We start from the raw sequence: 12916 nt of genomic DNA, 5'->3' as shown, positions 1-12916 counted from the left end.
TTCAAACGTATGGAACACTAGCTATTTATAAGTATTATGCTAACCATTCAGCTACTCATTTTTATTAATTTTTCATTTCTCAAACATACTGAGTTATTTAAACCTCTGTTACTACTCACTAGCAAGTAGCCAGTTGTCCTTTTCAAGCTTTAATCTCTGCAGAATTCTATGGGCATGCTCTAACTGCTTCTTTTCTTCTTCTTGGAGTTTGTCTTGTAAAGCCGTGCAGCGTTCTTTTTCTTTCTTTTTCTTATTTAGTGGCTGGTTGAGAAAAAATATTAAAAGCTGTCAATGCAGCACTGCAAGGGATAAAAATTTAAACTAGAACTTCTAAAATGTAGTTTCTACTTGTTAAAATTTAACATTTGAACTTTAAAATATTTATCTATGTAATATTGTTTATATTCAGTTGAACACAAGTAATATGAGGCCTTGTGAATTTGTTTTACTTAAAATAGCAATTCTAAGAAATTAAACTATTTCAGTGAGGTGCTCCAACAATGATCTGCTCCTCAAAACCATAAGGCAGCACAATAATGACAATAATCAATTGTAATGAATATTCTAAGCATTTAATTAAACAGTGATGAAAAACTTTACACCAGAAATTACAAGCCTTTGACTAGAAAACATTGAAATCAAATAGAAGCATTTCACAGAAAATATATTTTTTGTATACTTACCATTTCCTGATTGTCATCAATTGCTTTCATTTGAACCTTCAATTTGTTTACTTCTCGGTCATAACTTGAGCTGGGGACAGCAAGGTCATACATGGAAAGAGACCAAAATGTGGCATAGAACTGAGGGCTGATATCATCCCATACTTTGGGAGGGTGAAGGGAGACCACAGCATCGTGCACAGGTGCCATCACTAATTCACATGCATTGATATACTTGTGAACTTTTTGTTGTTGTTTGTTCCCCTTTTCAGCTTTCTTCAGTTCATCATATTTGGACTAGAAAGAAGGAGGCAAACACATTTTTGTTTTTCAGATGCTCAGATATAGTAAACTTGCTGCAGAAACAACCATATGGTTTACTGCATTTTTCCCTTACTATAGTTATCTACTCATACTCCCTCTTTCTGGTGCTTCTTCGCACATGGAATGGGTTGATTTTAACAGTGGCCTTTTGGTGGGTGGGTGGGTGGGTGGGGGGGGGGGGGGGGGGCAGAGGTGGGAACTGTCATTAAATTTTATACACAGCTAAAGTGCCACTATCAAATGAGAAAGTCCGACCCGTCAAGAAACACTCCTCTATTAATGAATGGCACATGATATCAAAGATTGAGATTTCTGCTCACCATATCAGATGGAGGCTTGTTTCATCAACATGCCTATTGCTACTGGACCGTTGCATCTACATTAGACGCATGCTTCAGATGAGACAGCAAGTTTATTATACAGCCCACAACCAAGGCAGAGATGCATTCCTTCATATGATCAGTAGTGAATGTCTCCACTTTACCACAGCTCATCAGCTCTGAGCCAATAAATTCACATTTACTCAAAGTTCCAGTAAAGGGCCACAATGCTGATCTCCAGCATATAAGGTTGGATACAAACTTAAGATCTTGACCCTCGCTTTCAGACAGATGGTACAGACATCTTTAGAATTATGCAATTTATTGCAAATAAATGTATTTCATAACTTACAAATACACCACCAGAATAAAGAAACACAGGCTAAAGCTTATGAAAAGGCATCTTTGGGCTGATGTCAGAAGAAAGTTTTCATATCAGCACTGATCAGCATCTAGGGTAAAGGCAGCATGTTTCAAAACTTAGTCAATAATAGTAAATAACGTAATCCAGCTTTTGCAGTGTTTCTCCACTGGTTACCCACCACTGTTGACCCCTAAGTTTTAGTTCCAACTCCCACTTAAATATTATTTTACGAGCTTTCAAGTATTTTGGAAAAGTAGTAAATGCAAAGTGAAACAATTTTTTGTGCACAAGTAATTAAGACCTGGAAAGCATTGCCTGGAAGCATGCAGAGAGAGGTACAATTGAGGCATTGAGGAGGACATTAGATGATTATGCAAACAAAAACACAATGTTACAATGCACAGACAGCTAATGCAGACAATTGGTTGAAGAAGATTGAGTTTAGCTTTGTCCTTCAGATTGATCAGAGTACTAGATGCCTTTGGTTGTCAAATTTGAAACCTAATAGGCAAACTAAATCAGGTGCACACATTAACACAAGTTTGCACCTTTTGAAATGGAGCAAACAACATGGTCCGTTTAGGAGACTGGCAAAGAAAGGTACAAAAAAAAACACTACTTGCAAAGGGTGCTACACGATTGCAAGTCAATTTTGTGAACATTGTGTTTGCTAGATCATTTATTAATTTTAAACCTGAAGTTGACTGATTTTTGTTACTCAAGTACAAACTTAGCTGTAGAGAGTTACATTACAGGTCAGTCTTGGCACTGGTAATCTTAACACAGGTTTTATTAAATAAGCTAGATGAAAATAGTTCTGTAATAAAGTAAAAATTTTTTCTTTTGTTCTAACACAATACCATCCTGAAGAAGCTTGAAAAAAGGATTTCCTGGAAATAATTGCTTGTTATGTACGTTAAGCTTTTAATCTGTAATGGTCATTTTCGAGAGACAGAATTTTCACAATAAATCTTTTAGCTAATTTCCACTATACAGACAAAAATTGGAAAATTAGTATGGAAATTCAAGGTTTATTCTTCTAACAAAAGATGACTTTCCTCGTTAATCAAGATTTTCACTAATATTTTATTTCTGTATAAAATTAATTAAATATTCTCAAGGTACCTTGAATCATCTCAATTATAAAAGCATTTCCTATCCAGGGTATGGACTGTGCTTAAGAGGGCTCTTGTTGCACAGAAGTAATGTCCCTACCTCTGAGCCAGAAGACCTGGGTTCAGGTCCAACTTGTTCCAAAGGTGCACAATAACATTGTTTAACAAGTTATTAGAAAATATCTAAATTGTACTTAAGCAGATTCACATAATGTGAGCAATGTTCAGAAGAATGTTTGCTTTGACTCCTTAAAAGAGAAGTTACAAAAAAAAAGAGTTCATCACAGTATGTTTAAAGTAGGAGTGAAATACTTTCATACAATCATGGAAGCACTACAGCACGTAAGGATGCCATTCAGTCTAGCATATCTGGTCCAATTATCCATTACGACTTAGTGTAAATCACCTGTCTTTCTCCATAACCTTGAACACAAAAGATCATTCCACTCAAATAATACCAACGCCGTCTTTAATGCCTTAATTGAATCGGTCTTCACCACACTTTCAGAAAACATTGTGTGAAAAAGCTTGTTCTCACTTCACATTTGTGACACTGATCCCTGGGGAAATCTACTATAAATTTTGCTCCAGCCAAGTGTTCACTGGGCACTTCAACCTTGTTTTTTTATTACTCAGCCAATTTGGTATCCATGTTACTATAGTACCCTTTACTCCACTAGCTATATCTTTTATCACAAATCTGTTTGTGGCACTGTATCAAGTGCCTTCTGGAAGACCATGTACATCAATCTACATCAACAGCATTACCCTCTTCAAGCCCTTGCTGCCTTTCCGAAAACACCTTGTTAGGAAAACATTACTTACCCTTCAGAAATCCATCAATCCTTAAGGTTTTTCCCAACCAAGCTATCTTTTCCACGCAACTATTAATTCTATCTCAAATAATTATCTTGAGACACTTTCTGCCACTGAAGTTAAACTGGTTGCTTTGCAATGTTTGGCCTTATCCTTGCAAACATTCTTGATCAAAGGCATAATACCTGCAACTCTTTAATCTTATGATACCTCCCCATAGTCACATGAGCACTGAATGATTGGAGCCAATGCACCTGCAATTTTTCAATGTCCTTGACAGCATCTTGTCAAGTCTTAGTGCCTTGTCAGTTTTAAGTATTGTTAGCGTCCTCGTGACTTCCTCCACATCATTTTTGGACCCTTCCAGAGACAGAACTTCCGAGTGGTCACGGCCTGGTAGCATCTAACTCCTTGAGAAAATCAGATGCTAACTATTTATTTCACATCTCAAGCATCCACATTGAAAATTTTTCTCCAACCCCATTCAGCCGTGTTCTTTATTTTACCACCCTTTTATTATTGATGCGCCAATAGAAATTTTGCGATTCTCCTAAATGTTGGCTGCCAGTCTTTTCTCTTTGCTTCTCACATTTGCTTTCTCACCTCCCTCAGAACTTTTAGATCCCACTTGAATCTCAACTGTATTCTTTAACCAACACTGTCATAAGTATGCTTTTTCTTCTTAAATTTTATTTTTATCTCCTTTTCTATCCACAGTGTTTTGGATTTGTTTGCTCTCCCTTTTTTTTTGATGAAATACATCTTGATTGTAGCCAAACCGTCTCCTCTTTGAAGACAGCCTGCCCTCCTCTTATTCCACTCTATCCAGTTTAGCCTCTCTCTCCATCTGGCAGAATCTAGAATTCGGGTCACTGTATAAAAATCAGGAATGCTCATCTACAGCACAGATTGGACAAAATCTTTTCTCTCAGAGTGTTGAATCTCTTTGGAACTTTCTTCCTGAAAAAATGATGGAAGCAGAATTCTAGACTATTTTTAAGGCAGAGGTAGACACAACAGGTGAGAATGTGAATTTGATTTTGCAATCAAATTAGCCATGATCTCATTGAATGGCCGAGCAGATTCAAGGGGCTGAATGGCCTCCACCTAAGTCACATTTTCATATTCTAAATCTTACAAGACAATGATCACTGTCTCCAAAATATCCATCCACTGACATCTGATTTACTTGGTTCATCAAATTTCCAAGAACTAGATTCAACAGTGCACATTGTGTTGGATTGGGCACATACTTCTGCAGGAAAGTTTCAAGAACACAAACAAGAAACACTTACCCCTCGCCACTTTTTACATAATCGTTGTCTCAGTCCACATTCAAGTAGTTAAAATTCTCCGTTATAATGGCTCTGTAGGATAGGCATCTCTCTGTAATTTCCCTGCAGATTTCTTTTTCCATACCTTCCCCAGAAGGTTAGCTGTCTAAGGCCACAGCAAGCAATGTAACCGCAGCCTTTTTTTGACCCTTAGCTCGTGCTAGATTGATTCTGTCCTTAAACACTGGGACAGCCATTATCTCGAGAACTGCAATGCTCTACTTAACCAATTCCAGCACACCGCTTCCTTTCTTTCCATTCCTGTTTCTCACCGCTTTTGAGGAAAGAGTGGTGGAATAGTTCAGGGAAGATAAGGATGACTGCCGTGGTGGTAGGGAGACAGCAACGGTTCATCAACCCACAAAGCAACATCGTGCTCTGATATTTTCAGATGATTACCGATATTAGCACTTGGTTCCTAATGAGTTTTTCTGCACATTCTCTAACAAATAACCTGTTCCTTTAATTGAGGCACAAGTGTCACCTAGGAACGAGCATCCAGGAAAAGGCCAGAGCCTCAACACCCCATTACTAGCACCTCCTCTGAAAAGGAAGTATGTGAAACATCAAAGAAAGCATTGGCAAGATGTTCATATGCACCATCCACCAACACAATCATCTTAGCATATACTTCATTTAGATAAGAGGTGGAGGGACATTTTGGTGATGGCCCCATAACAGATGTGGAAGAAATGCCAGACGTCTATGACACTCTGATGACTATCAGAGACCAAGTACAAAAGAAATGACTCTGTACCCACTCTTAAGTGGCATGGCCAAGCTACAGAATCAGGCCCGAGACCATCAGACAGGTTTGCCAGATGCCCATGGTAAACTGGAAAGAATAAGAAGTCCTTCCACATTGTTAGGACTTCAGTGACTCTCGCAATAGGCACATGACTGTCCCTATGGGAAGGACAGCATTTTCAGCAGAGACCCAGGGCCAGCACAATGCTCAGCATTTATTTGAGACAATTTGGGCATGTATTCCATCACTCCTTCGGTGTTCAGCACCATTAGACTTCTAACTCACTCCACATGTCCTTTCCATTAGGATACTGAATGGACTCAAACTCTTAACATTCGCCTGGACCTGCGTTTTTGTTTTTGCCACTGTTTACCTATTATTTATTATCTACGCTATTTAACCATGTGATCTGCCTTTATTGCTCGCAAGACAAAGCTTTTCACTGTGCCTCGGTACACATGACAAAAAATTCAATTCAATTCAATAAAAAAGTGTTGTGAACAGCCACACACACAGAGCACACAAAGAGGCAATCCAGCAGCTGTTTCTTAGGACCTTACAGAAGTCCCTTGCTCCTCTACCTCACCATATTGGCTAGTACAGGTAGACAACCACTTGGTAAATAAACCACTTATTAGGATATATTCAACCTGAATTGGTATAAAATGTGCTGTAATCTTATGGAACCTGTAAGATTGGCATACATTCCACCATCTAAATGATGTGCAGCATCTTCAAGCAATAAAAGGATGTGATACTTTTGTTAATCTCAAACACTAGCAATTCTTTCATAGCAACAAATTGGATGATTTTAGACAGCCTATACTGTAAGATAAGTACATACCTAGAAGTTCAGATTTGCAAGCAAGGCACTCCAGCTAAATCTCACAAACACAAAAAAAAAAGTATGTTGAAGGACAGGAGCCAGGATCTGGCTTTTCCAAATAGGTCACCTCTTAACACTCACTTTATGGGAGAGATGGTGGTATGTGCGATGGTTCCATACATTTCAGGTGGGAAAGCTTTGTCCTGTATCTAACCTTCTCAAAGGAATATTGTTACATTTAAGTCTTGAGAGTTGGCTAATGCACATGCTCATTTTTGTAATGGCACACTACTTTGTACAAGTTTACAAATTGCATTTCATTACATCAGAAGCACAAACAGATAGAATACTGAAGCATAAGGGTGCAGCCTCATTTCAACGTGAATTATTAAAGGGCTCATTATGGACAATTTTTTCTAAGAAACAATTTCAGGGTGACAACTTGGTAGCCCTTGTAAGGAGTGGCCTCGCTGAAAGCACTCATAAGTTTCAGGAACTAAGGTTCTGAAGTGTCAGGTATGACTCCAACCAGTGAAGAGATTTGCCCGAGACCCACTGATTCAGTTTTGCTAGGGCTCCTTGACAGCACGCACCGAGTCAAATGCAGCCCTGATGTCAAGACCAGTTACTCTCACCTTGTGTCTGGAATTCAGCTCTTTATCCATATTTGAACAAGTTGATTAAAAATTTACTTTCTTTAAATAATCAAATTCATACACATACTCACAAAGAACATTGTGCTCACTAACTGAAAGATTTACCAGGTTTAACAGGACTAGAAGGCTAGAGTTATAAGGAGAGGCTGGAACTATTTTCACTGGAGTGCAGAAGTTGACTGGTGATCTTATAGAGGTTTATAAAATCATCAGGAGCATAAATTTGTTGTTTGTCATGAAAGATTGTTTATAATGAGCCCTTTAATACTTCACATTGAAATGAGGCTGCACCCTTCAGTGTTCTGTCTGACAGTGTTTCAAATACAATGAAATGCAATTGGTAAACTTGTACAAAGTAGTGTGCCATTACAAAAATTAGCATATGCATTAGCCTATTCTCAAGAGGGGCATAAATAAGGTGAATAGCAAGGGTCTTTTCCCAAGGGTGAGGGAGTTCAAAATTATTTTTAAGGTAGAGAGAAGAAAGATTTAAAAGGGATCTGAGGGGCAGCTTTTTCACACAGAGAGGGTGGTTCGTATATGGAATAATTTGCCAGAGGAAGTGATAGACACAGGTACAGTTACAACACTTAAACGATTTGGAGAGGTACACAAACAGGAAAGGTTTAGAGGGTTATGGGCCCTTTGTAGACAAGTGAGAAGAGTTTAGTTTGGGAAATTGGTCAGCATGGATGAGTGGACCATATCTGTGAACTCACCTGGACTTGATGCTGAGGAGCGAACTAAACACATATCAGCGTTTTTTTTAATCAAAGCTTTTTGAAGTGTTGAGTTTTTTGACTGGGGAAGTTAATGGAGAAGGGTGAGTTAATAGGGTATGTACTGAATAAAATGTAAATTCATGGCAACCCCTTTACTACCAAATGGCAAAAAATTGATCACGCCATCTGAGAAGGGAGAACTTAATATCGAGTGTTTTTCTCAGTGGCAAGAAAACAGCATTGTAATCTAATGGAAATATTTGGTGTTTAACCACTGGTTTATTGTTAACGAGGTAAGTCATATATCTTGATTAACGAGGAAAGTCATCTTTTGCCATGGAAATGGCACACAGGCACTTCAACATTCAGCAGAGGTGTGGATATCAGAGATAAAATGAAACCAACCATTGTTGTTTTTACTGACTAGAGGGTTATGAACACCACAAACTCAAACCACTGGAAATGAGAAAGTTAAAAAGCAGAGGGATGAATTCCACTGAGGTCATGACATCAAAATTTGGAAATGGAAAATCTCCACCCAGCTTAACAATCCTGGAAGCGGTCAGTTATGAGGATGCCTCTGGCCTCTTGCACTCTATCGGTCCTTTCCCCATCTTCCTCCCGAGAGCGTTTCTGTTTCTCCTGCATTTCTTCCTCCTTCAACTCACTCACCCTTCTGTGAATCAAACTGTAGTGGACTCATCACACCATTATCATGTCAGCTGTAAGCTAGTCGTGCATGTTTTGGACTGCTCAGAGAAACTCCCTCTTTGCCTGAGCCTGCCAGATTAACACCAACCCAAGGCTCTGAGGGTCATCTGTTTCCACTGCACAATTGTGTGGATAGTGCGTCCAGGGAGACCAATGCTATCGACTATGAAGGTACCTGCTGCAGTTCACAAAGTTGAGAAAAGGAAAGTGGCTGGCATAGCTGTGAACTCACCTGGACTTGATGCTGAGGAGCGAACTAAACACATATCAGCGTTTTTTTTAATCAAAGTTTTTTGAAGTGTTGAGTTTTTTGACCGGGGAAGTTAATGGAGAAGGGCGAGTTAAGAGGGTGTGTACTGAAGAAAATGCAAATTCATGGCTTAAGGGAGGAGAAAATCAACCCGTGTTTTTCCTTGCCCCATACATTATACAGAGTTGAAATTAGCCAAAGGATAAAGCATGAAGACAGAATAATGCAATGGACTTTATCATTCCAGACACAAACACTGACTATAACATGTTAACAGCGGTGTCTAACATTTGAAATATTGATGACTATTTCTGCTTCATGATCACTGCCATTGAGCAGAAAATAAAAAAATATTGGCCCCAGACAACAGAAGTCCAAGAAACCATTAAAACAATTAATCACAAAATAAACCCAAGTCCAAAATTTGGAAGACAAATGAAAAGAATTACTTTTTTTTTGTCTGCTGTAACATACCTGGAAGTATGTAAGTATTTCATAAAAGCATACTTCTGATCTAGCTGAACCCAATTTTATTCCATATTTCAACAAGTCTAATTGTGCAGCTTGGAGTGAAAGTGACAGGATTCCAAGCATATTCCTTTAACAACAAGTATTAAATTGTTGATAGTGAACAGTTGATTCAGAATTGCCTAATGCACGCTGTTTCTGTGACTTTAACTTCCTCTCAGTACCCATGCGGCATTTCCTCTGCCAAAAGCACCAGGCATTATCAAAGATCCAAACTCTAATAACAATTGTCTCAAAAAACTGAATTTTCTTGGTTCAGGTTCTGAGTTTTGTTTTCAGAGGCTTCATATAATGTTGGCCTCTACCAGGTTGTCACTTAAAAAACTCAACTGGAAGGGTGCTACAGAAAGAAAAATGGGAATGGAGGGCAATAGCTAATTCTTCACCTTCAAAACCAAACTAGTACTTTAGTAGAAATAAAGCTGGATAACAGACAAGTTGAACGTTGGCTGAAAGAAATAATTTTATGATTTCATCAAATTATTAGTTAGCAACCATTTAAAGACTCATTCCCCGACTTGAATTGTTGAATATCCTTCTGAAAAGCAGAAAGAAGCGTCGCCAAAATAGTAACCTTCCACATCAAGTGCAAAGCAGCTGTCAATTAAAAGAGTGCACTTACCGAAATGTGGTGTGCATACATTGGACGGGACAAGAAAAACGCAGCATCATGTGGTGTGTGAAACTGATTACAAAGGACATCAATTGAAGGCACTCGTTTGATGTAGTCTTCTGTACTTAGATTTGAAGCTAAAAATCCTCCAAATTGCACCAGGGTATCATGGCACTAGCAAAACAAAAGTAGGGAGCATTTAGATTGGCCTTCAAGATTGATTTCCAGGTACTGTGCACCTTATTTCATAAATCTGAGTGGACTATCTTCAAGATTAAAAGTATGACCACCATTCATTTCACACTTGTACATCTGCACTTCTGTAACAAGTTTCAATAGGTAAAATTCACAGACAGAAAAGAGAAGTAAAACAAAAAAAATACTTACAGGTTAACATCCTTATTTTTCACTATTGTTACAGAAGCATTTTCTAAGTGACATCAGTAATGTGATGTCATGCTTTGCCACAGTACCAAGGTAGGTTTTGCTGTGGTCAAATGAGCTCAAAAATAAAATTACCTAATCATAGAGTTCTGGCAGCCGGTGCTAGCACACACCAAATGTCATCTTATCATATCTGTCCAAATCCTAACAACAAATGACTGCTATCATAATACCAACAAACTTCTCCAATGATAAAGATTGCCAAATTCTGTCTATCTCTAAGTGCCTCGGTGTTGCAGTTCTGATGATGCAGAACAGATATGAAAGCAGACAAACTTCTCTACTAAATGGAATTCCTGCAGCTGGTAGAAATTGATTTGCTACAGAAAGCAGTCAATGCCAAAACCTTGAACATTTCAAGGAAGAGTTAGATATAGTTCTTAGCACTAAAGGGACCAAAAGAGTGCAGGGAGAAAGTGAGAACACAATACAGAGTTGGATGTTCAGCCATGCTCAGACTGAATGGGGGAACAGCAGGATTGCAGGGACTCCTCCTGCTCGCCTTCTATGTTTTTGTTGAATTTTCTCTTTTTATTGGTCAAAAATATGTTCGTTATTCCCAAAGTGCCGAAACAGCACAATATCTACGTCAGTGATCACTGCATCTTTTGCCCCACACAGCAAGCTCCCAACCCAACAAGTTATTGTGGTCGATCTTTTGAATTTTACTTACTCTGCTTTAAAAATCTGCTTCTTGAATAGAAACCTGTCACAATATTAAAAGTAATAGTTTCGCACAGGCTTTAGTTGTTTTGTAACCAACATTATTTTGATCAATTCCACTTGAGGCATTTCCCAAAGTTATGAGGTATCAGGGTGTTTCCTCAAGGACAAAGAATGGAAAATAAAATTTAAAACCAACTAAATGCAGGATATTTTCCACATAAGTTTTGTATGACCAGGAGACAAAGGGTGAACTGATCCCTTCTTTTCAGCCTCCTTGATTGGCCACAAAGTTTAAGTGTTGATTACCCATGAATGTTATCTCCCTCCAATAAAAAAAAATTAAGTAGCTTTATATGGAAGCAAAAAGAAGCCAATCACAAGGTTTTCTGCTAAATTTGAGAAAAATAATAAAGATGCAACTTCAAGCATGTTGACTTCAAGGGGTCACTTAACTTTGTGGATCCTGAACAGCCTTTGGACAGTCAGGAAACTTCAGAACTCAGCCTCTGACCTACCCTGGCAGCCACAGGATTTAAATGTTGATCAATGCTCACACCCAAGTAGTTATGATGCGGATGTGCCTGTGTTGGACAAGGTCAAAAAAAATCACAGGACACCAGATTATAGTCCAACGGATTTATTTGGACTATAACCTGATGTCGTGTGACTCAATGTTGATAGTGGGGAAATTCAGTGATAATGTTACTGAATATCTAAGGAAGAATTTAAGATTCTCTCTTGTGGGATTTGGTCACTCTCCTGGCATTTGGCATGAATGTTTCTTGCCATCATCAGTTCCCCCAAGCCTGAATGTTGCCCAAGTATTTTTGTATCTGTTTCGATAGCTGAAGAGTTCGGAATAGTACTATTTTGACATTTGTGACAGAGGGAAGATCATGGAATCAGTGGAAGATTGTTGGGCTGAGGACACTACTTGGAGGAACTCCTGTAATAATATCCTTAGGCTGAGATGATTCTTCTCCAAAAACGATAATCATCATCACATGGTTAGTTATGTCAAGACTTTTGTTGCCATACTCTGTCAAATGCTGGCTTCATTTCATGGTCAGTCATGCTCAGTTCACTCGAATTCAGTTCTTCATACACTTGGAGCAACACTGAATTGCATTGAATGGCTGCATGTCCCCAGCATTTTCTGCCTTTAATTCAGATTTACAGCCCCTGCAGTATTTTGCCTTTGTATTAATCTGAAAATCAGTTGTCCAAGGCTGAGTCTGGCCCAGGAGGTCACAGCTTCCAGGAAACCCTGCCATGTATGCAGATGGAAGATTGAACTGAACCAAAATGGGCACAAAACCTTAAAGCTACAGCAGAAGGCAGTAACAAAATAGTACAAAACTTCTAAATTGGAGGGGAGCCAATCTGATCTTGATCAATGTGTTTTTTTTGTCAGGTGAGTAAATAAGGAAAATAAAAACAAATCAGATATGTCTTTGACACAATCCATATAAAATGACTGGCTCTAAAATAATCTATTGGAAAAACAAGATAAATAAATTGAAAATCAGGCTTAAAATCTGATATAACGCAGGCAGCATCAAGACTTACGGAACAAAAGTTAGTGAATACCGGTGTTGATACTTCTTGGATGCTTTTAGTCTTAACAAGCAAAAGGATTATGAAATCAGCCGATATGCTGATGCTGGCATTAAACCAAATCAACTGGATAACAAATCAACTGGATAACAAATCAAGCCCAATCTGTCCAGTGATATCACAATGTACCTCTGTATTCCTATTTGCAATCCAGAGTTCAAATGTAAAGTGCAACAAGACTAGAATTTACTGGTTGAAAT

The 12916-nt window shown here is 38.4% G+C and overlaps 1 protein-coding gene across 2 annotated transcripts in view; it reads right to left on the bottom strand.

Annotated features, from left to right (window-relative positions):
- Window positions 1–12916, bottom strand: part of thoc2 (THO complex 2) — a 141213-nt gene that overhangs the window by 44280 nt on the left and 84017 nt on the right. For both annotated transcript variants that reach the window (XM_072595309.1, XM_072595310.1), the window contains 3 exons: window positions 9999–10163; window positions 684–959; window positions 120–261 (listed from right to left, as the gene is read on the bottom strand). In XM_072595309.1, the coding sequence (XP_072451410.1) occupies window positions 120–261; window positions 684–959; window positions 9999–10163 (583 nt within the window). The remainder of the gene's footprint in view (window positions 1–119; window positions 262–683; window positions 960–9998; window positions 10164–12916) is intronic.

Source organism: Chiloscyllium punctatum, chromosome 25, assembly GCF_047496795.1.
Source record: "Chiloscyllium punctatum isolate Juve2018m chromosome 25, sChiPun1.3, whole genome shotgun sequence".
In the NCBI taxonomy this organism is placed as follows: domain Eukaryota; kingdom Metazoa; phylum Chordata; class Chondrichthyes; order Orectolobiformes; family Hemiscylliidae; genus Chiloscyllium; species Chiloscyllium punctatum.
Note: the sequence above shows the minus strand (reverse complement) of the source record. Positions and strands in the feature narration are given on the sequence as shown.